We start from the raw sequence: 27964 nt of genomic DNA, 5'->3' as shown, positions 1-27964 counted from the left end.
TGGTCATCTTTTCATTTTATAAATTTTTATGTTCACCTTCCATACAAGGCCAGTGATACATTTGCTTTTTATTTTGGTTTTATGAATTGTTGTAAAATTGAATGTATTTAAGCAAAAATACTTCAAGAAGAGTTGTGTTAATAACAGTGCTCAGGGCTGTGATAAAACTTGTGACAGTGGATCATGAAAGTCTGGGCATCACAAGTCCAGGGGTAGGGACCACGGTGAATTTCTAGCAGCATATGGTGGCCACCTCCCATCCCTGTCCCCAGGGGAAACCTGATGAGGGGCCTTGAGCCAACTGCCCAGAAAATCTGGGGAGAGTGTGTTTTCCATGGTCTTTTCACCCATCTCTTTGAGGCTAGCAAATCAAAGAATTAGGAGACTACATTAACAGACAAACACCCAGAAAGCCCCAGAGCTTGTGCTAGCTAATGGGCCAAGAAACCCCTCCAAAACCCTCAAGGCCACAATCTAGGCTTTCAGTGGACACCTAGGGGTCAGGAGGTTCAACGCACGGTTTTGCAGAGTTTTAGCTCTTTCTCTTGGGCTTCCCACTTCTCCTTCTGGGCATCTTCCTTCTGTAAATCTTCTTTCAGCACTGAGCACTGTGGAGAAAAAGGACAAGGCCACGGGGGCTTGGCTGGGGGTCCCAAGTACCTGTGTTCACGCCCAGGTGTGTTTCCTGCTGTATAACCCAATCACACCTCTGAATTCTGAGAGGCGAGACCATTTGTGTGATGGGAGCATGGGATCCTGCAGTCATTCCCAGTTCACCCCTCTCATGAGTTCTGAGGAATAGGGCGTCTAAATTCCTCTTCAAGAGCCAGCAAACTTCACTTCAGGGGAAATCCAGCTTTGTAGAGTCTGGGTACTTAGGGTGCAGGAATTGGGATGTTTTCACACTGTGACCGGTGAGGGTGCAGGGGGCCGAGCCAGAGAGCTGGGGTCCATCTTAGGGCTTTTGTGCAGGTTGAGTCTCAAAGACACAACTGCCCCGACTGGTGTGGAGGGGTAAACGGAGCTGTCTTGCCCGAGGGTGGCTTGGCAACAGGCATTAAGTGCATAAGGATGGATGTGCCTTCTTTTGACCCAGCAATTCCCACTTTAGGAATGTACCTTAAGGACAATGACTGGAGAAATAAGTAAATCTGTAGTTTCAAGGATGCTCTTCACAGAATTTTCAGTAACCGTGGAATAAAAAAAAAAATGAGGAAACATCCCAAGTGTTGTTTAGAACAGCAGACCACTTTATAACACTGGGTACATCCAGGAGAAAGTATGTAGCATTTAAGACGAATGATAAGAGCGCTGATTTATTAGCACGGGAAAATAGTAAGTATTTAAAAATTTTAAAAAGGTGCATAGAATAAATTCACTATAAAATGATTGATTGATTGATTTCTAGGCAATATATAGAAATAAGACTGGAAGAACATACATGAAAATATTAACACTGATTTCTCAAGGTAGCATTTCCTCTCCTCTCTTTTTATTTTTTCTTCTCAATGTCATCTACTTATTTTTCTAAAATTAACACACATGATGTATGTCATTAAAAAAAAAAGGCATCTCAAATGTTCACAAGAGCAGTACCCTTGGTGGTGACGAGCCCTTGTGCTACCGGCCAGCACAGTCTAGAGGAGAAGGGACCTCATTCCGAGGTCAACAAGGAAGGGGAAACGGGGACATAAATCATCCAAATGCACTTCAGGAGGTAGAAGAGCCAAGCAGTTGCTGTCTTTGCAGATTCCTTCTACTTAGCACCACCTCTGCATCCCCTTCCCGTCCCCACACACACACACACACACACACACACACACACACACACACACACACACACCACATTAAACAGCTATAGCACATGCCTGGGAAGACACTCTGCTTGGGAGAAACGAATGCAGAGGGCTTGGCCAGGCAGCCGACCCAGGGCAGAGGCAGAAGAGCACAACTAAAACCAGCCTCCCACTTCTCAGAAAACGATTTTGTCATCCCCATTTCACAAATGGGGAAATGGAGGCCAAATAATTTACAATGAAAGAAAGCTCTGGGATTGGACCCTGGTCTGTCTGATCCCAAAGCTCGTGCAGTGCCTTTCACCAGCTCCAAACTGGGTATGGTACTATGTACTAGGTATTACTTATTTTGCCTTTTCCTTGGAACCTCAAGATCTGTTCTCACCCCACCCCCATGCAGACCTAGCTATCGGGTAGCCTCTGGGAATCTCTGAGTTGCCACCTGAGATGAAAGCTTCGAGGTTTTACCTTGACTCACAGAAACAGACACATCATACAAATACTGAGAAATCTTATCCTCTAGAGTCAGGATTCTAAAGTTAGCATTGAAGGCAAGATTTGCAAATAGTCAGTTACATGGAAAAAGCTCTTTGCTTGACTACCACGTTCATCTTCCCTAGAGACATTCTACACACTAAAGTCTAAGGAAGAAATGAGAGTCTGCGTGTTTGCATCTGGATCTTCAGACATTCTGCTTTGAAGACAATTATGAGAACCAGTGGTGCTGGGACCATGATGCAGCCGTTTGGTCATCCTTGCTCACAGAGAGATCGTAGTCTGTTTAATGTTAAACCTTGTACTGGCAGTATATGCTCATAGGTGTGTTTGTTGCTGGGATTAAACAAACTCATTTATAATAGGGGTTAGAAAATGTCTGCTTGATTTGAAAATCTATTATGCTTATTCTGAGACACATACATGCTGTCCTTTGAAAGGCTTCAGAGAAGTTGGCCACCTGCCCAGCAGCTACCCTCCCTGTGTCCTTGGGCACTGGCCTCATCTCACCACCGTGTGTCATGTGACTCCACTGTGTCTGCTTTTCGCAGCTACAATTTGCTGATGACCCGACACTCACTCTGGAGCTGAGGGCTTCGAGCTGGTGATCCTTTTCTTTGTTCTCACTTTTCAGTTGATTCACCTCCTGTTGTAGTTGTTGAACTTGACCATCCTTTACTAACACGTCTCTTTGCAAAGATGACACCATCTCTGTAAAAGAACCAAACCAAACCAAAACAAAAGACACATGGAGGTCAAAGAGGCAGGAAGGATTATTGGCAACACCATGGCTGTCAGCCAATGTTTGGAAAAGACCTTCCTAGTCCTGGCCACCACCGCTGCCTGCCTACAATTGGGGAGGCTTTTTCCAAGGGTCTCAGAGCAGGAATGGGAATGAGAGCGAAGTCCACGGAACAGGGTTTGAGGCTTCAGTGAGAATGAGGGGCAGTCAGCACCAGCGAGAGGAGAAGCCTTTGGGGGCCCCTTGTGGGCACAGGCCAGGCAAAGCTGGGAGGAGAGGCCACACCATGGGCCTGGGGAACAAAGGCCCAGCACAGGAAAGGTCCAGGAATTCTTCTCCAGAGGCCAGGAGACGGCCGTGTGGCAGAGGGCACTGCTGGACACTATTGATGGGGTGGTTGGTTTCACAGTCCTCTGAGTTTGGACCCATCTCTACCACTTATTAGCTTGGTGGTCTTGGACAAGTTATTTCACCTCCCACTGTCTGTCCCACACAGAGTTATTGTAAGGGTCGAATGATGCGGTATGTCCCAAGAACACAAAGTGGCTAAATTATGTTTGTTACAGGGCGCCTATTATTTTTCTCGGCAGCCAGCTTCCAAAATGGCCCCAGTGATCCCTACCACCTAGAATTCATGCCCTGTGTAGCCCCTCCCACCCTGAATAGGGCTGCCATGGGTAACCAATATGATACTGTGGAAATGACGGACTGTTTCCTCCCAGGCTGTGTCATAAAAGACACTGTGGGCTCCTCTTTGCTCTCTCTCGAATCACTCACTCCAGGGGAATCCAACTGCTGTGTCGTGAGGACACTCAAGCAGCCCTAGAGAGAAGCATGTGGGCTGAGGGACTAAGGCCTCCAGCAAATAGCCACATGAGCAGCCATTCGGAAGGGGGATCCTCCGGCTCCCCCCGAGGCTTTAGATGACATGACTGATGCCCCAGCCGACATCTTGACTGCAACTCGTGAGAACTAAGTCACCCCCCGCTCAAATTCCTGAACTACAGATACTGGGTGAGATAATAAATATTGGTTGGGGTTTTATCCATTACATTTTGGGGTAACTTGTTATGCAGCAATAGATAACTACTCCATTACTGTAGTATCATTTTTTTAACATCTTTATTGAAGTATAATTGCTTTACAATGGTGTGTTAGTTTCTGCTTTATAACCAAGTGCATCAGTTATGCATATACATATCTCCCCATATCTCTTCCCTCTTGCATTGTAGTATCATTTTGAATAAAAGTGGGAAGAAGGGTGCATAACTGCAGTGGTATTGGGTTATCTCCTACGGTTCTTTTCTTGAAAGAACATCAGGCCCAGTTTTAGTGGTAGGTATCAATCAAGAATGTCTATGAAATAAAGCACAAAATGCTCCAGAATTTCAGTTTAAAAATGAGCTTTGCCTCCAGGACACAGTTCAGTTACTTGGAAATTCCTCTGGGGCTTGCCACACTTTGAGTGGGTCCAGCCCATCTCAAGCGTTATCACAACCCAGGTCTGTCCGACTCCCTGATCGGAGAAGGTGGGATCTGAGACAGGCTCGATGCTTGGATGAGGTTTCACTGGCTGACATATGGGAGGAAGGTGAGGACCAGCGAGTTCATCCTTCCATTCCTGGTGCCCAGAACAGCACCTAGCCTGGGGGAGGTGCTCAGAAAATATCTGAGGACATCCCAAGTGAGGGAGGAGCATAAGTAGAGACCTGGGGGCAGCAGGGGGTGGGTGTGGGTGTCATTAAGTTGCAGAGTGAGGCAGAAGAAAAGCACAGATTCATACAGAGATGGGGATTCACGTGCGACTCAATGCTATGCCTGGCTTCTACAGCTGTGGGCATGTTTCCTGTTACGCGCCGGCTGCTTTCAGAGTGATGTGCCCCTCCGAGGCTCACTGCCTCCGCCCTGTCACCTGCTTCTCTCCCTCCCCTCGTCTGTGAGCGGTCCCATCCTCTTCAGGTCTCTAGACATGTCAGTTTCTGCTTAAAAACCTCCACTGGATTCCCAACACCCTTGCAATAAAAACCCAGACCCCCGACCCTGCCCAGCCCCACAATCCCCTGTTCACTCCACGCAGACTCGCTTGCCCTTGGATTGTCCTTGCCCACCTGAAACAGGTCCTCTCTAAAAGAAGGACATAGCCGTGGAGGATACAACATAAACTGGTTAGAATCGGCTAGGTCCAAGGGGGCGTAAGATTCGACTTCCTGGGGAACTGGAGCCTCATTACAGGCTTATTGTAATACATTAGCAAAATGACACACGCACCAGCACCAGGACTGTTCCGAGGCTGACCATAAAGGTCAAAAAGTGGGTGGTGGGGCTTCCCTGGTGGCGTGGTGGTTGAGAGTCCGCCTGCCGATGCAGGGGACACGGGTTCGTGCCCCGGTCCGGGAAGATCCCACATGCCACGGAGCAGCTGGGCCCGTGAGCCATGGCCACTGAGCCTGTGCGTCCAGAGCCTGTGCTCCGCAACGGGAGAGGCCACAACAGCGAGAGGCCCGCGTACAGGAAAAAAAAAAAAAAAAGTGGGTGTTGGCCCAATTCCTGGAAATCCCTGCCCCTTCCCCAAAATATTAGAGTTGTCCCAATCCTCCCACTCATTAGCCTATAAAATTACCCAGCCCATAAAAACTAACCACCCCATATTTGGGGGTCTCTAGCCTTCTGAGATGGCCCACACTCTGTCTGTGGAGTGTGTTTCTCTCTAAAGAAATCCACTTCTTACTTTGTCTCTCACTGGATTCTTTCTGCGATGAGACATAAAGAACCTGAGCTTTATTAAGTCCCGAGGCCAGATGAGTGATCTCGATTAAAAGATAGTGGGTTCTGACTGGGTTTGAGTCCCAGCCCACGGGTTCAAGTCCCACCTAAGTTCCATGGTTGCACACCCACTAAGCTGGTCCCCCTTGGCCTCCCCCCTTGAAGCGCTGGCCACCACGACACACAGTTTATTTTCTCCACAGTGCCACTGCTCTCTGAAGTGGGCTTGTTTATTCATCCATTTACTTTTATTGTCTGTCACCCCCTCCCGAATCTGTGAGTACAGGAATCTGACTGTCTTGCTTGGCTCTCCCTCCCCAGAGCCTGGAACGGGGCCTGACACCTAGTAGAAGCTCAAGAAACATGTGGAAGCAATGAAGGAATCCAGGGAATCAAAGCTCAGCCACAGCTGTGCGTTGGCTGCCCCTCTCCCAACCCAAGCCCTTTATCAGGGAACCACCTCTGATCAAATTAGAAAATGGTTTCCCTTGGGCCCAAGTGCACTCGGCTGAAATGGGTGAGACCGTGGGTGCCTTAAAGGAGTGACCCCATTTTGTCCACGCTCTAGTTTGCACTCAGGCTGCTTTGTGGAACCACCCAAGCCACAAGGCGACCTGTGTTCTCCCTGGTGGGGCCAGTGCTCAGGAGACCTTGTAGCCAAGAGATACCATTCTCTCAAATATTTACCAGGCCCTGCCCTCGGATGGGTGGCAAGAAACCTCCACTGAGGGAGAACTCTAATGCACCAACACGGGTGATCCCTGAGGCTGCACCCAGGTCACGGGCACAGGTGTGCTGGTTGACTGGTGATGTCTGCAGGGGGAGGGCAGAAGCTCTGGGGCCTGAATGCAGAAGGGCCTCACCTGACGTGATGGCGGCCTCCCTCCTTAAGTTCTCGGCCTCGTGCTTCAGGGAGGTGATTTCTAAGTTTCTCTCAGACAGGTTCTGGCACAGCACCTGGTTGTAGCCTTGCTGTAGGGCACTGATCTGTGGAAGGAGGCAACACACAGTCAGAGGGGGCCAGCCAGGCCTGCAGGACACGCCAGTACTTCTCCAACGTTGGGCAAAGAGTCGGGTTGATCTTGGATCAGGGTGTTGGGGAAACCAAAGTTTTCAGTTGTCACTAGTGGAAGGGGCAGGAGGGGCCTGTTCCTTTAGTGACCACCATGTCATCGGTCCTCGAGACACAAACCTTATCTTTGTGGCCACCCAGGGGCTCCGGTGCTGCTGTCTTCCTATGACCTGTGGGTTTTCAGCCATAAATAGACCAGCTGTTAGTTCCAGATCATCCAGCACTGACTGGATGCACAGCCAAGTTCAAGAGCCGGGAGCAGGTTATGAAATGAATTCCCTCTAATGAGAATAGAGGGTAGTTTTTACCTCACAGAACACTCCAGAGTTTACAGAGCCCGTTCACACATGCTACACTGATACTCGTCATAGCGTTGCTGAAGGCTGACGTTCCCATTAATGTGCCCATTTTGCAAGGGAGCCAGGTTGAGACTCAGAGAGGTTAGGCCCCCTGCTCGGGATCACGCGGCTGGTCAGACGTGGAGTCTGATTCAAACCCAGTCTTTAGTTGCCTGGTTCCTCCTTCCCAGGTGGCTCTAGGAATGAGCGTGAGAAGTTGGAGGCTGTAAGGCATGGCATGGACTCGGGAGCCGGACTGTGGCCTTCAAGTCCTATCTCTGCCAGTTAACGGGCTTTGTGAACACAAGGAGGACACCATATTCTGTTTCCTTTTGTTCAGTCTGTACGCAGGGTGATGGTAGTCCCAACCTGATAGGATTGTTAGAAGTATTTTAGTAAGTTAGCATGTGTACAAGTGATCAGATCATGCCTGGCACACGGCACAGGGGGATGAGCTGTGACGGTCCTCTCCTCTGACTACCCACGCGGTGTTTTTTTTCTTTTGTTTTGGGTTTATTTTGGGTTTTTTTGCAGTACGCGGGCCTCTCACTGTTGTGGCCTCTCCCATTGCGGAGCACAGGCTCCGGTCGCGCAGGCTCAGCGGCCATGGCTCACGGGCAGAGCCGCTCCGCGGCATGTGGGATCTTCCCGGACCGGGACACGAACCCGTGTCCCCTGCATTGGCAGGTGGACTCTCAACCACTGCGCCACCAGGGAAGCCCTCACAGGGTGTTTTAGCTTCAGCTTCCCTCGTCCGTCTCTGGGGAAGGTAGTTGGTAATCTTTATGTGTGCATTTGTAAGCCTTGCCAGGCTCACTTAAACGCCAGTGTGGTTGTTATTAAGCGCAAATACAGGGGCGTCCCTGGTGACGCAGTGGGTGAGAGTCCGCCTGCCGATGCAGGGGACGCGGGTTCGTGCCCCGTTCCGGGAAGATCCAACATGCCGCGGTGCGGCTGGGTCTGTGGGCCGTGGCCGCCGAGCCTGCGCGTCCGGAGCCTGTGCTCCGCAATGGGAGAGGCCACAACAGTGAGAGGCATGTGTACCACAAAATAAAAACCAAAAAAAAACAGGAAATACAGGAATCGTGGGTGGGAGGACCACAGGCCGGCTCTATCTATGGCTGCTGTGAGCACCCTCTAAGTCCATGGCTCAGAGACCCCTCAAGGGCGGTCTCCCCTCCAGGGGTCTAGGTCTACACGTGGGGTGCGGAAGGCTCTCCATCAAATGCAACGTTGGTAAGGGCCCGAAAGTAGCTGCCAGGCCTCGGCCTCCACAGAGCAGGTACCTGAGAGGTTGGGAAAGAGAGCTGTGACGGGAACACCCTCCCTCTCGGTTTGATGTGGCCAGACTGCTTGTTCTGAGTGGCCCGGACTTCCCCACCTCAAGGTGCACTGTGGGCCTTTGCCCTGTGATTTTTCAGATGTCAGGCCTCAGTACTCCACAGGGACACGTTTATTGGGGCATAAATGCCACGCAATCCGTAGACAGGACAAGAACTACCTTGTTGTTTTGTTTTGTTTTTTTTTTTTTGCTGTACGCGGGCTTCTCACTGTTGTGGCCTCTCCCGTTGCGGAGCACAGGCTCCGGACGTGCAGGCTCAGTGGTCATGGCCCACGGGCCCAGCCGCTCCGCAGCATGTGGGATCTTCCCGGACCGGGGCACGAACCTGCGTCCCCTGCATCGGCAGGCGGACTGTGAACCACTGCACCACCAGGGAAGCCCCACTAGCTTGTCTTGATAGATCAAAACGGAAGTGACAAGGAGAAGGATGTAATTTCTTTTCTTTTTTTAAAAATAAATTTTATTTATTTATTTATTTATTTTTGGCTGCGTTGGGTCTTTGTTGCGGTGCATAGGCTTATTGCAGCGCCTTCTCTTGTTGCAGAGCATGGGCTCTAGGCGCACGGGCTTCAGTAGTTGTGGCACGAGGGCTCAGTAGTTGTGGCACACGGGCTTAGATGTTCCACGGCATGTGGGATCTTCCTGGACCAGGGCTCGGGCCCGTGTCCCCTGCACTGGCAGGCGGATTCCTAACCACTGTGCCACCAGGGAAGTTCTGGGTGCAATTTCTTTGTTCTCCTAAGGTAAGTTTGCCAGATTTAGGGGAGGAAAAAAGGATGTTCACTTAAATTAGGATTTCAGATAATGAATAATATTTCAGTGCAAATGTGTCCCATGCAATATTTGGGACACACACTAAAACGAAATTCTAAAATTCAAATTTAACTGGGTGTCCTTACTTTATCTGGCAACCCCACCCGAAGAGAGTTCCTAAACTTCAGTCATTCATATACCACTTTCACCATTTTTCCCATGTCTCTTGGCTAGCCCCACTATAATTTCTTAGCATTTTTCGTAGAAGCAGCTCCCTTTTTAAACTTAAAAACGTGCATTAAATTAAAAATAACTGCTATAAGAGTAAATAGAGACTCAGTATCTTAAATAAAAATGATCCCTCCAAAAGAAGAAATACAGGAATTTCCCTGTTTATCATCAGACCAGGTTGCAGGCAGCACACTAAAAAAAAAAAAAAAAAAAAGATTGGGGGGAGGTGGTGGGCATGCCCAGGTAATGGAGTTCGGGCGTGCTGATATGGCCACCAGATGGCGGTCACAGCCTTTGGTCTTGGTTTGTGTCCTTGGAAATCTTGTCATTATTACTCTGGTAGAGTTAACAGATACGTCAAGGTCTCACACGTTTTCCTACTCGTTTCATGCACCATCATGGTTCAGAGTCTAGGACACTTGGGGCAGTTACACTTACTTTTTCCTTGGGGCACCTGAGACATTTTTGGGGGGATCTATGCTAGAAGTTGAGGGGACACAGGCCACTCTGACCCCCACTCTCCCCAAGGCTATACTTTTGCATGTTTGTGCTTTGGAAACTTTGAGTAAAAAAATTCTTTCACATTTTACTTTTCTCTGTTGGGGGGAAATACCACTTTTCCATAAAAGGTCCTTGGAACACTGAAAGTGTTTGTAAGCTCTTCTAAGCTTAATGCTTTTATTTGCAAGATACCAGAGATAGAACACACAGAGACAAACTTCCGGGAGGGAAAACATACGTTCCCCTCTAAGATTCCAGTGGTTTTGACAGATTTAAAATATTTCAATCTGAGTGTCAGAGTTTTAGGATTTCAGATTGCTGGAAAACTCCAAAGAGTCTTCAAACCTCTTTGATAATTTTACTATCAAAATAAATATCCATATTGTTTGTAATGGCATCAATTCCAAGATGTTTAATGTCTGTTAAGCTGTGTAATAAAATGGGCACTGAATCATAAGAAAGTTAAGAGTGCTAGGAGGAGTGATTGTTTCAGGATGATAATTTGGCTTCTAATTACCACAGGCGTATAAGAGCACATGGAGGTAAGAATTTTCTAGTGATACTGTAGCAGATCGAAGATCTCTGAGAGCAAATCATTATGCACACACCTTCGGGGACCAGGGAAAACACATAAAGTAATCAGAACCATAAATCAACCTGCCATGTGGCTTACACTTCTGGTGGAATGCTCTGCAGGCAGTAGAATAGTTAAGAAACTAAAATGTCAGTGGATGAAACTCGATTTGAGTTCAAATGAATTGAGCCTCTGGTTCACATATGCCTTGCTATAAAATATTCTTCTTCAGTTATAAGTGAAGCTCCAGGGGTAGGGGAGGCAAGAGCATGATGCATCAGTGTAATTATTTCTAGACAATTTCTTTGTAAAAAAACCATTTTTTTCCCCCAGATATCGGCAGCCACTTTAAATAAAACTCAAATTGGGACCGGCTGATATTCAAAGATATGTGGAAATTATATAATATTCTATGTCAAATATATTTCAATTATTTAAAAAAAGGTATGTGGGGAATTGCCTGGCAGTCCAGTGGTTAGGACTCTGTGCTTCCACTGCTGGAGGCCTGGGTTTGATCCCTGGTCAGGGAACTAAGATCCTGCAAGCCGCGTGGTATGGCCAAAAATAAAAAAGGTATGTGGGAATAATTCAGCCTCATCCATGTACCTGAAAAAGACATGTCATTTTCTCAGGAAAGCTCTGAAATGGGAGAATAACTGAAAGGAATATTTCAGCAAAATTGGGTTCAGTTCAAGAAAAAGATGCTCATTAATGTGTCAGCTACATGTCAAGGTAGCTGTTTGCACTAATAATTCCTACAGGACCTGTTACTTTCCTTGTTTTTTCAAAACCAGGTTTGAAGGAGAGTCATTAGTTCCTTTAAATATTAGAGCATGTATTTGTTGACTTGTTTATTCTGTCTCCCTCACTAGAGCATAACAGGGGGAAGGATCATGTCTGTCTTGTTCTCTGCTGAATTCTCAGAGCCTGGAAGAGGGCATGGCACGGGATAGGCCCCCCAAAATATTTCTTTGGATTAATGGACGGATGGATGGATGGATGAATAAAGAACAAACAAACAGACACGGTCCTAACAGAGTTCTAGAAGGTTACTGGGCCCAACCTTTGCCTTCATGGAGCTTACAGTTTCCTGCTAGAATCTCCTAGGTTCACCATACACAATCTGAGTCCTTTCTAGAGCACCATTTCTAGGATTGAAACTGTGTACCTAGAATCGGTTACAGAGGGAAAGACAGCAAACAGAGAACAAGAGAACAAAGGCCCCCAAGCACTGACTACGGTTTTTGTTTTCCTCTCTCCTTTTTTAAAATGTTTATTTATTTATTTATATTTTTCTTATTAGTCACCCATTTTATACACATCAGTGTATACATGTAAATCCCAATCTCTCAATTCATCATACCACCACCCCCACCCCCTGCCGCTTTCCCCCCTTGGTGTCCATACGTTTGTTCTCTACATGTGTGTCTCCATTTCTTCTCTGCAAACTGGTTCATCTTTACCATTTTTCTAGGTTCCACATATATGCGTTAATATAGGATATTTGTTCTTCTCTTTCTGACTTACTTCACTCTGTATGGCAGTCTCTAGATGCATCCACGTCTCTACAAATGACCCAATTTTGTTCCTTTTTATGGTTGAGTAATATTCCATTGTATATATGTACCACTTCCTCTTTAACCATTCGTCCGTCGATGGGCATTTAGGTTGCTTCCATGATCTGGCTATTGTAAATAGTACTGCAATGAACATTGGGGTGCATGTGGCTTTTTGAATTATGGTTTTCTCTGGGTATATGCCCAGTAGTGGGATTGCTGGGTCCTATGGTAATTCTATTTTTAATTTTTTAAGGAACCTCCATACTGTTCTCCATAGTGGCTGTATCAATTTACATTCCCACCAACAGTGCAAGAGGGTCCCCCTTTTCTCCACACCTTCTCCAGCGTTTGTTGTTTGTAGATTGTCTGATGATGCCCATTCTAACTGGTGTGAGGTGATACCTCATTGCAGTTTTGATTTGCATTTCTCTAATAATTAATGATGTTGAGCAGCTTTTCATGTGCTTCTTGGCCAGCGGTATATCTTCTTTGGAGAAACGTCTATTTAGGTATTCTGCACATTTTTGAATTGGGTTGTTTGTTTTTTTAATATTGAGCTGCATGAGCTCTTTATATATTTTGGATATTAATCATTTGTCAGTTGCTTCCTTTGCAAATATTTTCCCCCAGTCTGAGGGTTGTCTTTTCATCCTGTTTATGGTTTCCTTTGCTGTGCAAAAGCTTTGAAGTTTCATTAGGTCCCATTTGTTTATTTTTGTATTTATTTCCATTACTCTAGGAAGTGGATCAAAAAATACCTTGCTGTGATTTATGTCAAAGAGTGTTCTTCCTATGTTTTCCTCTAAGAATTTTAGAGTGTCTGGTCTTACATTTAGGTCCCTAATCCGTTTTGAGTTTATTTTTGTGTATGGCGTTAGGGAGTGTTCTAATTTCATTCTTTTACATGCAGCTGTCCAGTTTTCCCATCACCACTTATTGAAGAGACTCTCTTTTCTCCACTGTATATCCTTGACTCCTTTGTCATAGATTAGTTGACCATAGGTGTGTGGGTTTATCTCTGGGCTTTCTATCCTGTTCCATTGACCTATATTTCTGTTTTTGTGCCAGTACCATATTGTCTTGATTACTGTGGCTTTGTAGTATAGGCTGAAGTTAGGGAGTCTGATTCCTCCAGCTCCGTTTTTTTCCCTCAAGACTGCTTTGGCTATTCGGGGTCTTTTGTGTCTCCACACAAATTTTAAGCTTTTTTGTTCTAGTTCTCTAAAAAATGCCATTGGTAATTTGATAGGGATTGCATTGAATCTGTAGATTGCTTTGGGTAGTAGAGTCATTTTCACAATATTGATGCTTGCAATCCAAGAACATGGTATATCTCTCCATCTGTTGCTATCATCTTTAATTGCTTTCATCAGTGTCTTACAGTTTTCTGCATACAGGTCTTTGTCTCCCTAGGTAGGTTTATTCCTAGGTATTGTATTTTTTGGTTGCAGTGGTACATGAGAGTGTTTCCTTAATTTCTCTTTCAGATTTTTCATCATTAGTGTATAGGAATGCAAGAGATTTCTGTGCATTCATTTTGTGTCCTGCAACTTTACCAAGTTCATTGATTAGCTCTCGTAGATATCTGGTGGCATCTTTAGGATTCTCTCTGTAGAGTATCCTGTCATCTGCAAACAGTGACAGTTTTACTTCTTCTTTTTCAATTTGGATTCCTTTTATTGCTTTTTCTTCACTGATTGCTGTGGCTAGGACTTCCAAAACTATGTTGAAGAATAGTAGTGAGAGTGGACATCCTTGTCTTGTTCCTGATCTTAGAGGAAATGCTTTCAGTTTTTCACCATTGAGAATGATGTTTGCTGTGGCTTTGTCATATATGGCCTTTACTATGGTGAAGTAGGTTCCCTCTATGCCCACTTTCTGGAGAGTTTTTATCATAAATCAGAGCTGAATTTTGTCAAAAGCTTTTTCTGCATCCATTGAGATGATCATATGGTTTTTCTTTTTCAATTTGTTAATATGGTGTATCACATTGATTGATTTGCATATATTGAAGAATCCTTGCCTCTTTGGGATAAATCCCACTTGATCATGGTGTATGATCCTTTTAATGTGTTGTTGGATTCTGTTTGCTAGTATTTTGTTGAGGATTTTTGCATCTATATTCATCAGTGATATTGGTCTGTAATTTTCTGTTTTTGTAGTATCTTTGTCTGGTTTTGGTATCAGGGTGATGGTGGCCTCAGAGAATGAGTTTGGGAGTGTTCCTTCCTCTGCAATTTTTTGGAAGAGTTTGAGAAAGATGGGTGTTAGCTCGTCTCTAAATGTTTGATAGCATTCACCTGTGAAGCCTTCTGGTCCTGGACTTCTGTTTGTTGGAAGATTTTTAATCACAGTTTCAATTTCATTACTTGTGATTGGTCTGTTCATATTTTCTATTTCTTCCTGGTTCAGACTTGAAAGGTTATAACTTTCTAAGAATTTGTTCATGTCTTCCAGGTTGTCCATTTTATTGGCATAGAGTTGCTTGTAGTTGTCTCTTAGGATGCTTTGTATTTCTGCGGTGTCTGTTGTAACTTCTTTTTCCTTTCTAATTTTATTGATTTGAGTCCTCTCCCTCTTTTTCTTGATGAGTCTGGCTAATGGTTTATCAATTTTGTTTAACTTCTCAAAGAACCAGCTTTTAGTTTTATTGATCTTTGCTATTGTTTTCTTTGTTTCTATTTCATTTATTTCTGCTCTGATCTTTATGATTTCTTTCCTTCTGATCACTTTGGGGTTTGTTTGTTCTTCTTTCTCTAGTTCCTTTAGGTGTAACGTTTGTTTAGATTGTTTATTTGAGAATTTTCTTGTTTCTTGAGGTAGGCCTGTATAGCTATGAACTTCCCTCTTAGAACTATGGGATGCTTTTGCTGCATCCCATAGGTTTTGGATCATCGTGTTTTCATTGTCATTTGTCTCTAGGTATTTTTTGATTTCCTCTTTGATTTCTTCAGTGATCTCTTCGTTATTTAGTAACGTACTGTTTAGCCTCTATGTGTTTCTGTTTTTTACGGTTTTTTCCCTGTAATTCATTTCTAATCTCATAGCGTTGTGGTCAGAAAAGATGCTTGATATGATTTTAATTTTCTTAAATTTCCTGAGGCTTGATCTGTGACCCAAAACGTGATCTATCCTGGAAAATGTTCCGTGCGCACTTGAGAAGAAAGTGTAATCTGCTGTTTTAGTATGGAATGTCCTACAAATATCAATTAAATCTATCTGGTCTATTGTGTCATTTAAAGCTTGTGTTTCCTTATTAATTTTCTCTTTGGATGATCTGTCCATTGGTGTAAGTGAGGTGTTCAAGTCCCCCACTATTATTGTGTTACTGTTGATTTCCTCTTTTAGAGCCGTTAGCGATTGCCTTTTGTATTGAGGTGTTCCTATGTTGGGTGCATATATATTTATAATTGTTATATCTTCCTCTTGGATTGATCCCTTGATCATTACGTAGTGTCCTTCCTTGTCTCTTGTAACATTCTTTATTTTAAAGTGTATTTTACCTGATATGAGTATTGCTACTCCAGCTTTCCTTTGATTTCCATTTGCATGGAATATCTTTTTCCATCCCCTCACTTTCAGTCTGTATGTGTCCCTAGGTCTGAAGTGGGTCGCCTGGAGACAGCATATAGATGGGTCTTGTTTTTGTATCCTTTCAGCAACCCTGTGTCTTTTGGTTGGAGCATTTGATCCATTCACGTTTAAGGTAATTATCGATATGTATGTTTCTATGACCATTTTCTTAATTGTTTTGGGTTTGTTTTTGTAGGTCCTTTTCTTCTCTTGTGTTTCCCACTTAGAGAAGTTCCTTTAACATTTGTTGTAGAGCTGGTTTGGTGGTGCTGAATTCTCTTAGCTTTTGCTTGTCTGTCAAGCTTTTGATTTCTCCATCGAATCTCAATGAGATCCTTGCTGGGTAGAGTAATCTTGGTTGTAGGTTCTTCCCTTTCATCACTTAAGTATATCATGCCACTCCCTTCTGGCTTGTAGAGTTTCTGCTGAGAAATCAGCTGTTAACCTTCTGGGAGTTCCCTTGTATGTTATTTGTCATTTTTCCCTTGCTGCTGTCAATAATTTTTCTTTAATTTTTGCCAAGTTGATTACTATGTGTCTCGGTGTGTTTCTCCTTGGGTTTCCCCTGTATGGGACTCTCTGTGCTTCCTGGACTTGGGTGGCTATTTCCTTTCCGATGTTAGGGAAGTTTTTGACTATAATCTCTTCAATATCTTCTCGGGTCCTTTCTCTCTCTCTTCTCCTTCTGGGACCCGTATAATGTGAACGTTATTGTGTTTAATGTTGTCCCAGAGGTCTCTTAAGCTGTCTTCATTTCTTTTCATTCTTTTTTCTTTATTCTGTTCCGCAGCAGTGAATTCCACCATTCTGTCTTCCAGGTCACTTATCCGTTCTTTTGCCTCAGTTATTCTATTGATTCCTTCTAGTGTGTGGTTTTTTTTCAGTTATTGTATTGTTCATCTCTGTTTGTTTGTTCTTGAATTCTTCTAGATCTTTGTTAAACATTTCTTGCATCTTCTCGATCTTTGCCTCCATTCTTTTTCTGACGTCCAGGATCATCTTCACTATCATTATTCTGAATTCTTTTTCTGGAAGGTTGCCTATCTCCATTTCATTTAGTTGTTTTCTGGGGTTTTACCTTGTTCCTTCATCTGTTACATAGCCCTCTGCCTTTTCATCTTTTCTGTCTTTCTGTGAATATTGTTTTTGTTCCACAAGCTGCAGGATTGTAGTTCTTCTTGTTGCTGCTGTCTGCCCTCTGGTGGATGAGGCTAAGAGGCTTGTGGAAGTTTCCTGATAGGAGGGACTGGTGGTGGGTAGAGCTGGCTGTGGCATTGGTAGGCAGAGCTCAGTAAAACTTTAATCTGCTTGTCTGCTGATGGGTGGGTCTGGGTTCCCTCCCTGTTAGTTGTTTGGCCTGAAGTGACCCAACACTGGAGCCTACCCAGGCTCTTTGGTGGAGCTAATGGCAGACTCTGGGAGGGCTCATGCCAAGGAATACTTCCCAGAACTTCTGCTGCCAGTGCCCTTGTCCCTTGGTGAGCCACAGCTGTCCCCTGCCTCTGCAGGACACCCACCAACACTAGCAGGTAGATCTGGTTCAGTCTCCTAGGGGGGTCACTGCTCCTTCCCCTGGGTCCCAATGCACACACTACTTTGTGTGTGCCCTCCAAGAGTGGAATCGCTCTTTCCCCCAGTCCTGCCAAAGTCCTGCAATCAAATCCCACTAGCCTTCAAAGTCTGAGTCTCTAGGAATTCCTCCTCCCATTGCTGGACCCCCAGGTTGGGAAGCCCGACGAGGGGCTCAGAACCTTCACTCCAGTGGGTGGACTTCTGTGGTATAAGTGTTCTCCAGTTTGTGAGTCACCCACCCAGCAGTGATGGGATTTGATTTTATTGGGATTGCGCCCCTCCTACTGTCTCATTGCGCCTTCTCCTTTGTCTTTGCATGTGGGGTATCTTTTTTGGTGAGTTCCAGTGTCTTCCTGTCGCTGATTGTTCAGCAGTTAGTTGTGATTCCAGTGTTCTCGAAAGAGGGAGTGAGAGCATGTCCTTCTACTCCGCCATGTTGAACCAAACCTGACTACGGTTTTAAGCAGAATTATGCACTGAGGCCAAAATTCATCAATGACCAATTGCTTTTTTATCAACTTTGTTGAGATATAATTTATGTACAAGATCAGTGGCCAATTTTAAAGTAGTTCTTTAAAACTTAAAAAAATTTTTTTTTCTTTTGGATTTAGTTTCAGGAGGAAGGAAGTTGACTGGTAAATCCAGACATTCTGGGTGGAGAATTTTTGGTGAAATTCCCTATAAATGAACCAGCAGCTGCCTTCAGGGTTTGATAAAGGCCTCAGTGTTTGGAACACTGTGGGGTTCCTCCTCCCCACCTCCAGCTCTTTCTGGCTGGGTCCGGGTGGGTGTGAGAAGTGGTCACTGAAGCGACAGGAGTTGGGTGGAAATGCAAAGTGGGTGTGAAAGCATGAGGTGTACAAGGTGGCAGAGCTGAGCCCAAATCACATCACTGCCTCTCACTTGCTGTGCAAGCTGTAACAAGCTCCTGGGCATCTCTGAGCGTGCCTCAGTCTCCTCATCTGTAGAATGGCATCTGCCAGAAGACTGAGGTTTAACTAGCTAATGAGGGGACTTCCCTCATGGTGCAGTGGTTAAGACCGCCTGCCAATGCAGGGGACAGGAGTTCGAGCCCTGGTCCAGGAAGATCCCACATGCTGTGGAGAAATTATGCCCGTGGGCCACAACTACTGAGCCTGCACTCTAGAGTCCGCGAGCCACAGCTACTGAAGCCCTCATGCTGCAACTACTGAAGCCCACGTGCCTAGAGCCCATGGTCTGCAGCAAGAGAAGCCACTGCAATGAGAAGCCCATGCACCACAGTGAAGAGTAGACCCTGCTCACTGCAACTAGAGAAAGCCCGTGCACAGCAACGAAGACCCAATGCAGCCATAAATAAATAAATAAATAAAATAAAATAAATAAATAAATAAATAAATAAATAAGCTAATGCACCCAAAGCATCTGCACCGGGGCCTGAACATGGTAGGCACTTAATGAAATCTAATATTGTTCTTACAAGGCTAGAAACTTGCCAACCCTGCACTCCCTGGAACTGTACTCCTCACCATGCTGTGCTCACTGCCCATTTCTAACTACCCGGGTGGCTCCCTCCAGGCTCTACCTGAGAGCTGTCACCCTGTGCTGTGACCCAAGGCCCCGACCCACTTGTCTCTGAGCCCTACCTGGTTTTTCAAGCTCTGGATCTCTCTCTGTTGGGCATCGTCCTCTTCATGCAGAACCTGAAACTTGGGCGGGATCACCCTCTCCTTCTGCCTGGAGGCAGCTGTTTCCAACAGCTTCTGCCTCAGGTTGGCCACTTGGTTCTGCAGGCTTGCTATCACGGTGTCTTTGTATTTAGATTCAAGTTCAAAATCGGAGAGACGGCTGACTTCTTTTCCCAGCAGCAGAATTATTTCATCCTGGGTGGAGGCCAGATGGGAAATTTACTAGGTGTGGGTCTGGGTGTAAGGCTGAGCCCATTTAAAGAAAGACAGGAAAAATATGGTATCATTCTTTGGGAAGGTGAGGGCAGGCAGGGAGGGAAAAAGCAGACTTTCAAGGCTATCTCTGTCACTTGGAAAATCTCATAGAGACAAGAATTGGGTTAAAATGAGGTAATTGTATATAGACTCCTGTAATGGATGTCTATACCTCACAGGTACGGAAACTTTCCTTTCCCCGAGAATTAGACTTTCATATTAAGAACAACCATCCCACTTGGGAACTTTTGTTGCTAGAAAGTTTACTTAGAGTGTTTTCATTTATAATATTCAGCCTAGCACACCGGGGACCTAGGAAAGGTAGTTAGGAAAACAACATTCTGTTTGACCACATTCTGCCTATAATGAGGGTTATTTGTTTTAACTTAAAACATTCTGAACTATTTGTTTTCCCTTTCCTCTCTTCTAATATTTCCTGCCTCTTTTGGCTATTCATGTATGAATTTTTTCCAGGTAACTCAATCTGGAAAGTAAATGAGACAGGAATACTGATTTATTTGCATGGGCTCATGTAAACTTTTGGCTGGAAAAACAAAATTGCTGGTAGACTGTACCCACAGGTATAATTAACCCTGTCCTCCATCTCTCCAGTGATAAAGCTCTGCAGCCAAAGAATTGGTTAGGTTTTCCAAAAAAGGAAAAAAAAAATCCCCCAAACTTCTCACCAGACGTTATCAATAAAATGTCAGAAAAACTGAAGAAGAAGAAGAAGAAGAAATTCCCCAGAGGCCTTTTCCAAAGCAGTCACGGGAGGAGGTAAACGGGCAATTTCTGGGCCAGCTCATTCCCAGGAGAGCCGTGCAGTCAGCCTCACGACCTGCTAGCTCCGTGACCTGGGGAAGGACAGGGTCTCGCTCATGAGAAAGCCTGTCTGACATTGCCAGCTGCTGCCAGGGGCCTTCCTTTGGGTCCTTGTGAAAGTTGGTGGCAAAACTTCAAGAGAGAGCATCAGACATATTCCCTACTCCTGGGCAGTTTCCCCTGTTTCACCCTGTTATGATCAGCCAGGTGCTTATTCATTTTTCATGCAACAAACATTCATCGGGCAGCAACTAAGTGCCAGGCCCCGTGCCAGTGCTGGAATATAAGAAGTTTGCAGAGGGCAGTGGACAGCTGTGGGTTCTGCTTTCCTGCTGAGGGTCCCCTTGCCCTTCTTGGAGGGAGTGTTCCTCCTTCCATTTGGTCTGGGTAGGACTGTCAGTCATGTGCCCTGCTCCTTCCTGTCCCACCTCCCCATGTGCATGTGGCCCAAGCTGGTCAATCAGAGATTTCACACATCGATTACAGAGGGAGAGGATCTTGCCTTCTTTTGGATCATGTAGGCTTGTTTGCCTGAGTTTGTCTTTTCTAACACACAAAGCCAGCCTTATGAAGAAAGCCAGGCACTGAGGGAAACAGAGGGGAGAAGTTGGTAGTGGGGAGGTGTTCTGATGACATTATTCAAGCTCCTGGATCTAGCCATACCTGAAGCTAGTGGCCCTTTAAATTTTCCAATAAGATGAGCTAATCAATGTTCCCCCTCAAGCTAATTTGTTTATTGTCACTTGAAGGAGTCCTGGCAAGTCAGGGTATAAACGACTTATCAAGAGAAAGAATTATTTCTATTATAAATAGAAAAAATGATAAATGGCTTATAAAAATTTTCTATAAATAGAAAAAATTATAGTGGTTGCACTATATTTCCAAGTTAAAATTGAGGCAGGTTGAAAAATGGCTACAAATACTTTGCAGTTTTGCCATCCAGTCTATTTCCCCACCCTCTAGTCTGGGCTGGCCCCGTGACTAGCTTTAACCAACGGAATGGAGTGGAAGTGATGCTGCATGATCTCCAGGCAAGTTCTTACAGGCTGTGCAGCTTCTGCTCTGGCCCCCTGGGAACCCTGAGACCACCGTGCTGTGACGAAAAGCCACATGCACAAAGGGGCGCACCAGTCCAGGCGTCCTGGCTGAGGCCCTAGATGTGGGAAGGAGGCCAATGGAAACCGACCACCAGCCTGGCCAAGCCAGAGGCTTACTGAGGCCGCATGAGTGAGGCCAGGGGACACGAGCAAAGGAACCTTCCAGGTCAACCCATAGATTCTGGGGAATAATGAATTGCTGTTTGAAGCCGCTAAGTTTTGGGATGGCTTGTTACACAGCGATAAATACAGAATCTGAGTGTGGCTTCTCGCCTTTCTGCAACATTTTTCAGAGTCTGGTCCCAGGATGCCTGGGTTGGAACCCCCTGCCTTCTGAAGGTTTGGATTTCCGTGTCTGACAAGAACCCCAGGTAGGTCTGCTCCTCACAAACTCTGAGAATTGCTGCAGGAGCAGGCCCTGGCCCTGAAGGAAAGCGAGATATTATAGACTCCTTCTTTTAGAGTAACTTTCGAGTTGTGTCTAAGTGGGGAGAAATTGACCTGGGCCCTTCCCAGGATGGCTTGAATCCACCTGTTCTGCTCGCATCCCTGCTTTAAACCTCTCTGGTTCTTTAACGAGTCTCTCGGCCCACGCCTCCCTGACTTCAGGGCTCACGTCCTCCTGCAAGGAACGTGTTTTTGCATCGCTGTTCCATCACTGAAGGTTGACCAAGTGATTACTGTGTGGGAGTTAGAAGTACCCGCTGAGAAGCTAACCAGACCTCGATTTGAATCCTAACACTGCTCCTTGCACTGGGCAGCCTTGAACACATTACTGAACCTCTCTGAGATTCAGTTTCCTCATCTGCAAAGTGAGGGTGATGCAATCTTTTTTGAAGATGGTGAAGATTAACGAGCTAATAAATGTCAAGTGCACAGGACATGGCCCAGCACACAGTAGGTGCTCAGTACCTTGTAGTTGTAGATGTTATTTGGGATAAAATGAGCAGTGGCCAAACCTGGCTGAATGTCTTGGGAGGAAGAGGTGGTTTCTTGGAAGTAGGAAAAAGGGACAGTCCTTGAGACACAGAGAACAAGAGGCAGTGGCAATCTCTCCATGGTCCCTCTTGCTGCTGTAGCTCTGTGCTTCCCCAAGACCCCTCACCTTATCGTGCTGGGACAGGTCCTGGTCCACAAAAATTTCTCTGTAGGGCCCTGTCCCAGGACTTTCCTCGGCCACTGATTGTTCCGACAGTTCCGCGGCGTTGGTCCACACTAACACACAAGGTCAACAGAGAAGGCAGAGGAGACAGTGAGTTTCCCCAAAGTCTTAAAGAATATTTTCAGATTAACCTTCACATTCATGAGACTTATGCACTGAAAGCATTACAGGAGGACTGGAAAGGGTAAGAGCTGCCTCATTTCTCTTCCCCAGCGTTAACTGCACTGATGCACTGTGGTGTGTCTCTTTCCAGACTTTTTTCTATGCTGCATAAGAGCTGAGGACCTTGGGCAAATCATTTGCTCTCTCTAAGCCTTCGTTTCCACATACATAATTCAGGATTCCTGATAGTCTCTGTTATAAAGGGCTATCTGGAGATTAAATAGAATAATGATATAGAGCAGGGCTTGGCAAACTATGGCCCTGCGGCCAAATCTGGAATTCTGACTATGTTTGTAAATAAAGTTTTATTGCAACATAGCCACAGTGATCATTTACATATTATTTATGGCTGCTTCCCAGCTACAAAGGCAGAGCTGAGTAGTTGCAGCAGAGACCATGTGACCCACAAGTACTACAGTATTTACTATCTGGCTCTTTACAGGAAAAGTTTGCTGGCCCCTCAAGTAGAGCATTTAGCCCTAAACATTAGCTATGTTTGTTTTATTGCAGCCATATCTTTTCAATAAACAAAAATGCATTTACATGTCAGAGATTCTTATCCAGCTTACTTTTCAGCTAACAATATCAAAAACATCTTCCCATGTCAGTATTTGAGGCTGTACTGGGTTCTTTTCAAGGGTAGCATTGGGGTCCATTGTACAAGTGTGCCAAACGTGTTTAACTAGGATCCACTTGACAGCCATTTAAGCTTTCCTATATTTTTTCTTATTTACCCCAGTATTACAAGGCCTTTTGATATGACTTTCAGGGAGTATGGCATTGTGTTTGGGGACCCCACTCTGTATCACATCAGACATCTCGCAATTCACTCACATCAACACTGAATACATTTCTTTTTATTGGTGTAGAAACGTTTGTCAAGATTTCTATAATTCTACTTGTGAAACCACTTGGGCCCAAGCAGCGTATTTTAAATTTCCAAGTGACTATGGTTTCTGGACAGTCACTGCACATTCTTATCTTCCTGTGAAGTGAGAAGCTGAACAAATTGTTTTCAGTGGTGATGAAACTTTAATGAGTATTAACATTAATGATGAATGAAGCACTCACTGTCATGTTTGTGGACATTCATCATCTATTCATTTTGCTTCTGCCTTTTTTATTTATGCATTTTAGAGTCAAAGATTCCTGCTCCCCAGCCAGGTCTCAAACCTCTTTGTGGACCCCAGAACCTCTAGTGGACATAGCTGATGGCCTGTGGTGCCCAGAGAATGCACAGCCTTGTGTGTTGAATGAGCAGCCCTGGCCACAGTGTTCCCTGGGGCGCGAGGAACAGAAGGGCCTGGAACTTCAGCAGCTGCCCATTTTCTCTCCCTCCACCTCCCCAACTAGGTCCATGATTAGAAAACTTTTATTTGAAGCTCACTGCCCCCATCTGACTCTCTTGGATCCTGAGCAGCGAAGTCCTAACTGACTACAGCAGCAGTGCCTGATAGAGAAATAATGGGAGCTACAGAATGCAATTTTCAATTTTCTAGTAGTCACGTGAAAAAGGTAAAAAGAAGAGAGGAATTTTTAATGATCAATTTTATTTAACCCCATACATTAAAAAGCATCATTTGAACACGTAATCTATAAAAAATATGGAGATATTTTATATTCTTTTTCTTCAAGGCGTGAAGCCTTTGAAATCTGGGGTTAATTTTACACTGAATGCGCATCTCAATTTGGAAACTGAGTTTTCAGGAGGAAGATTTCATCTGTTTTCATATTCCTCAAGAAATCGGCTCTCACTGGAGGAAGGTACTGACTGGCCTGTGTCCCCAGGGAGGGCCTCGGGGTCTGACCCTAACTGGGCCCCTGTCCAGTCTCAGCTTAGAGTTCTGGCGTCTGATGCCATCTCTAGGGGTGACTCCGGCTGCCTCTGTGAACCTGTCGTGGCTGTCTTGAGGGACGCTTCCCTGCAAGATGATGGCCGGAGGGGGGACTTCATCAAACTTACAGAACAGGCTGATCGATGGGGTCCCTTTACTGGGGAAGGTGTGTTTACTCAAAGTCTTTGTGGGGCTAGAATTTGCTCTGAGACTTGCTTTCCTTACACCCAGGCAGGGAGGTGCGGGAGCAGTTACCCCTCACCTGCCCCAAACTTCTTTACCGGCTACTGTTATTTATCAAAAAGAACCTAAGGGCCATGTATGACCAAACCGGCTTAACTCTAGATGCTGGATCCTTCGGAGGTCCCAGTGGGGAGAAGCCCCAGGGAGAGTCGGGAGGGCTGGGGCGGTGGGACGGCGGATATGGGGACGCAGGCACTTTAAGAATTTTCGGGCATGAGCTGTTGGCCAAAAGCCAGGGGAGTTACTTTAATATTTTAACAACCCCCAGCTGTCCTGGTGCGCTCCAATAATCACCAGTCTGCAGCAGGGGCAGTATGTGTGCACCTTAACTGTGTCTTTAAGACATTGTAAGTTGTAAATAAAAGTTAAATAACAATCATAGTTAGGTAATAACTTAATTTTTAAATTTTAATATTTAAAATTTAAATATTAAAAATTTAAAATATTTAAATTATTAAGATTGTAAAATTTAAAATTTAAATATTAAAATATTAAATATTTTAATATTTACTGAATGTTCGCTATGCACCAGGCGCTGTGCTCAGCACTTACAGGCAGGATACGATTTCGTCTTCATAACAACCCAGTGAGATAGGCATTATTATTCCCATCTCCATTTTATACGTGAGAGATATGAGGCACAGAGACGTCAAGTCACCTGCTCAAGGACACACAGCTGGTAAGTGGTAGAGTCAAGGGGTGAACCTAAGTTTGTTGGATTCAGAGCCTATGCTTTTAACCACTATGTAGTCAATGTATTGAAGTGGGAAGATGTTTATGACATATTATTGAATTTTAAAAATCAGGTAGGGAATTCCTTGGCAGTCCAGTGATTAGGATTCTGTGCTTCCACTGCAGGGGGCACAGGTTCCATCCCTGGCTGGGGAACAAAGATCCTGCAAGCTGAGCGGCACGGCCAAAAAAAGAAAAAAGAAGGTTACCTATGTTAGGTTCATATGATCCCATTATTGGGAAAAAAATATATATATATATATATGAATCAAGATGCTATTTTAATAAGTCACTCCACATATTTTCTTTTCTCAGTAATTCTTCCCCACCTCCCATGAGCTCTTGCCATTAAGATTTGGCCTTGGAGCTGACGTTTTATTGCCTTGTGGTAAAGGAAGGATGAGTATTAACTAGAACAGGGTGATTTTTCCCCCAGGCAAAATGATGTTTTGATTTTTGACAATGTCTGGAGACATTTTTGAGTACCACAGTTAGGGCGGTTGGTGGTGGTGGTGTTGCTACTGGTATCTCTGGTGGGTAGGAGTCAGGGATGCTGCTAAACATTCGACAGTGGACAGGACAGATCCTTCAACAAGGAGTTATGCGACCCACCTGTCACTGTGCCAAGATTGAGAAACCCTGACCTGATCTGCAGTAAATAAATCCTTGGCTTTGGGTTTTCAAATAGAATTTTTCAAGTCTAAAGCAAGGTGACAGTCTAACAGTAAACCAATTTAATTGGAAGAGCCCAGCTTTGCTAAGAGAGGAAAGAGCTTTCTCGGAACCCTTAAAAAGAGGTGTTTTCTGTCAAGAGACAGCATGGAGGACTGGAGCACAGAGTTTTCTCTAAAGCGTGGAGTAGAGAGGCCCAGACACAAAGGAACTCCCCATGACACGGGAAGATGAAAGTCCTTTTCTGAGGATGGCGAGAGTGCCAGGGGAACGAGGGCAAACGTTTGGAAACATGAGACCTGGCTGAGAGGCTGAGGAGATAGAGCCCAGGTAGATGTGAGGGACTCTAAGCCATACGACTCATCCTTCATTTCTCCAGGGGGAATCCAAGGCCTTCAGAGAAGCCCCAAGTTCAGCATGGCACTGGAGAAACCGGTGATTACAGTGGAAAAATTTAAATGGCGGAGTGAAAAAAAGAAAAGAAACAGCCCATGTGCCATGTGTCCAAAGGACACATTAAAAAAAAAAACCCCAAACCCTGTATATATGTTCATAAGACAGAACATGATGCATACAACAAAATGAATGAATCTCAGAAATACTATGCTGAGTGAAAAAAGCCTTCCACAAAGGAACATGTACTACATGGTTCTGTGTACTTGAGATTCTAGAACAGGAATATCTAATCCATGGCGGGAAAAGAATTCAGAAGAGTGGGTGCCTCTGGGGCCTGGGGCTGGGAATTGACTGGGGAGGGACATGAGGGAACTTTCTGGGGTGATGGTAATGTTCTATATCTTGATAGGAATTTGGGTTACATAGTTGTGCACGACTGGCACAACTCAGTGAGCACATTCAAGGTCTAACACCTTTCAGGGTGTGGTAGCCAGTCTCCAAGATGGCCCCACTGATTCTTGTCTCCTGGTATTCAGACCTTGCATCATCCTCTCCAATACTGGATGGACTTTATATTAGTTAGCTGGGGCTGCCATAACAAAACACCACAGGAGGTCTTAACAAAAGAAATTCATTTTCTCACAGTTCTGGAGGCTGGAAGTCCAAGATCAAGGTGTGGGCAGGGTTAGGCCTCTCTCCTTGGCTTGCAGACGGCCACCTTCCTGCTGTGTCCTCACATGCCCTTTTCTCTGTGCACGTGCATCCCTGGCGTCTCTCTCTCTCTTCTTACAAGGACACCAGCCCTTGGATTAGGGCCCACCCAATCATCTCATTTTAACTTACTCATCTATTTCAATACACTATCTCCAAATAGGGTCACGTTCCGCAATATTGGGATTGAGGCCTCAGCATATGCATTTTGGGGGAATGCAATTCAGTCCGTAACAAAGCTTCTCTATGTAACCAAGGATATTGCAGAAATGACACAGTTTGATTCCTGAGGTTAGATCCTAAAAGACATTGCAGCTTCTGCCTCACTCTCTAGGACCACTTGTCTGGAGGAGCTGGCAGCTTGAGGATGCTCAAGCAACGTATGGAGAGGTGCACTTAGTGAAGAACTGAGGCCTCTTACCAAAAGCCATGTGAGTGAACCATCCTAGAGGTGGGTCCTCCAGCCCCAGACAAGCCCCCAGAGGACCACAGCCCAGCCACCACCATTACTGCCACCTCATGGACAAGCCTGAGCAAGAATCCCCCAGCGAAGCCATTCCCAACTTCCTGACTCAGAGAAACTAGGAGATAATAAATGTTTACTGTTGTTTTAGGCCATTACATCCTGCAGTAATTTGTTATGCAACAATAAGTAGCAAATACAGGTTTGGGCACCAGGAGTGGTGCAAAATTTAACAAAAACCCTAAAATGTGGAGTGGTTTGGGATGGAACAGTGGCCAGAAGCTGGAGGACTTTGTCCAAGAGTCTTTGAGAAAGCCTGAATAGTCTTAGTAGAAGCCCGATGGCCTTTGAGGAGGCAGTGAGGGAAGGGTTCCAGGAAAGTGAGGAAAATGTTACTGGGGTTAAGGGATCCTTGTCAGGTGGTGGCAGAAGGTTT

The 27964-nt window shown here is 45.2% G+C and overlaps 1 protein-coding gene across 1 annotated transcript in view; it reads right to left on the bottom strand.

Moving 5' to 3' along the window:
• The window catches only part of LOC308610539 (forkhead-associated domain-containing protein 1-like), an 88270-nt gene that overhangs the window by 20402 nt on the left and 39904 nt on the right, over window positions 1-27964 (bottom strand). The window contains exons 4-8 of the mRNA XM_081259633.1: window positions 22258-22367; window positions 18937-19173; window positions 6660-6783; window positions 2872-3002; window positions 519-608 (exon numbers count right to left, since the gene is read on the bottom strand). Of these exons, the coding sequence (XP_081115759.1) occupies window positions 519-608; window positions 2872-3002; window positions 6660-6783; window positions 18937-19173; window positions 22258-22367 (692 nt within the window). The remainder of the gene's footprint in view (window positions 1-518; window positions 609-2871; window positions 3003-6659; window positions 6784-18936; window positions 19174-22257; window positions 22368-27964) is intronic.

The sequence above is a fragment of the Mesoplodon bidens genome (assembly GCF_964165515.1).
Source record: "Mesoplodon bidens genome assembly, contig: HAP1_SCAFFOLD_452, whole genome shotgun sequence".
NCBI lineage: Eukaryota > Metazoa > Chordata > Mammalia > Artiodactyla > Ziphiidae > Mesoplodon > Mesoplodon bidens.
This window is presented reverse-complemented; position numbering and strand designations above follow the sequence as displayed.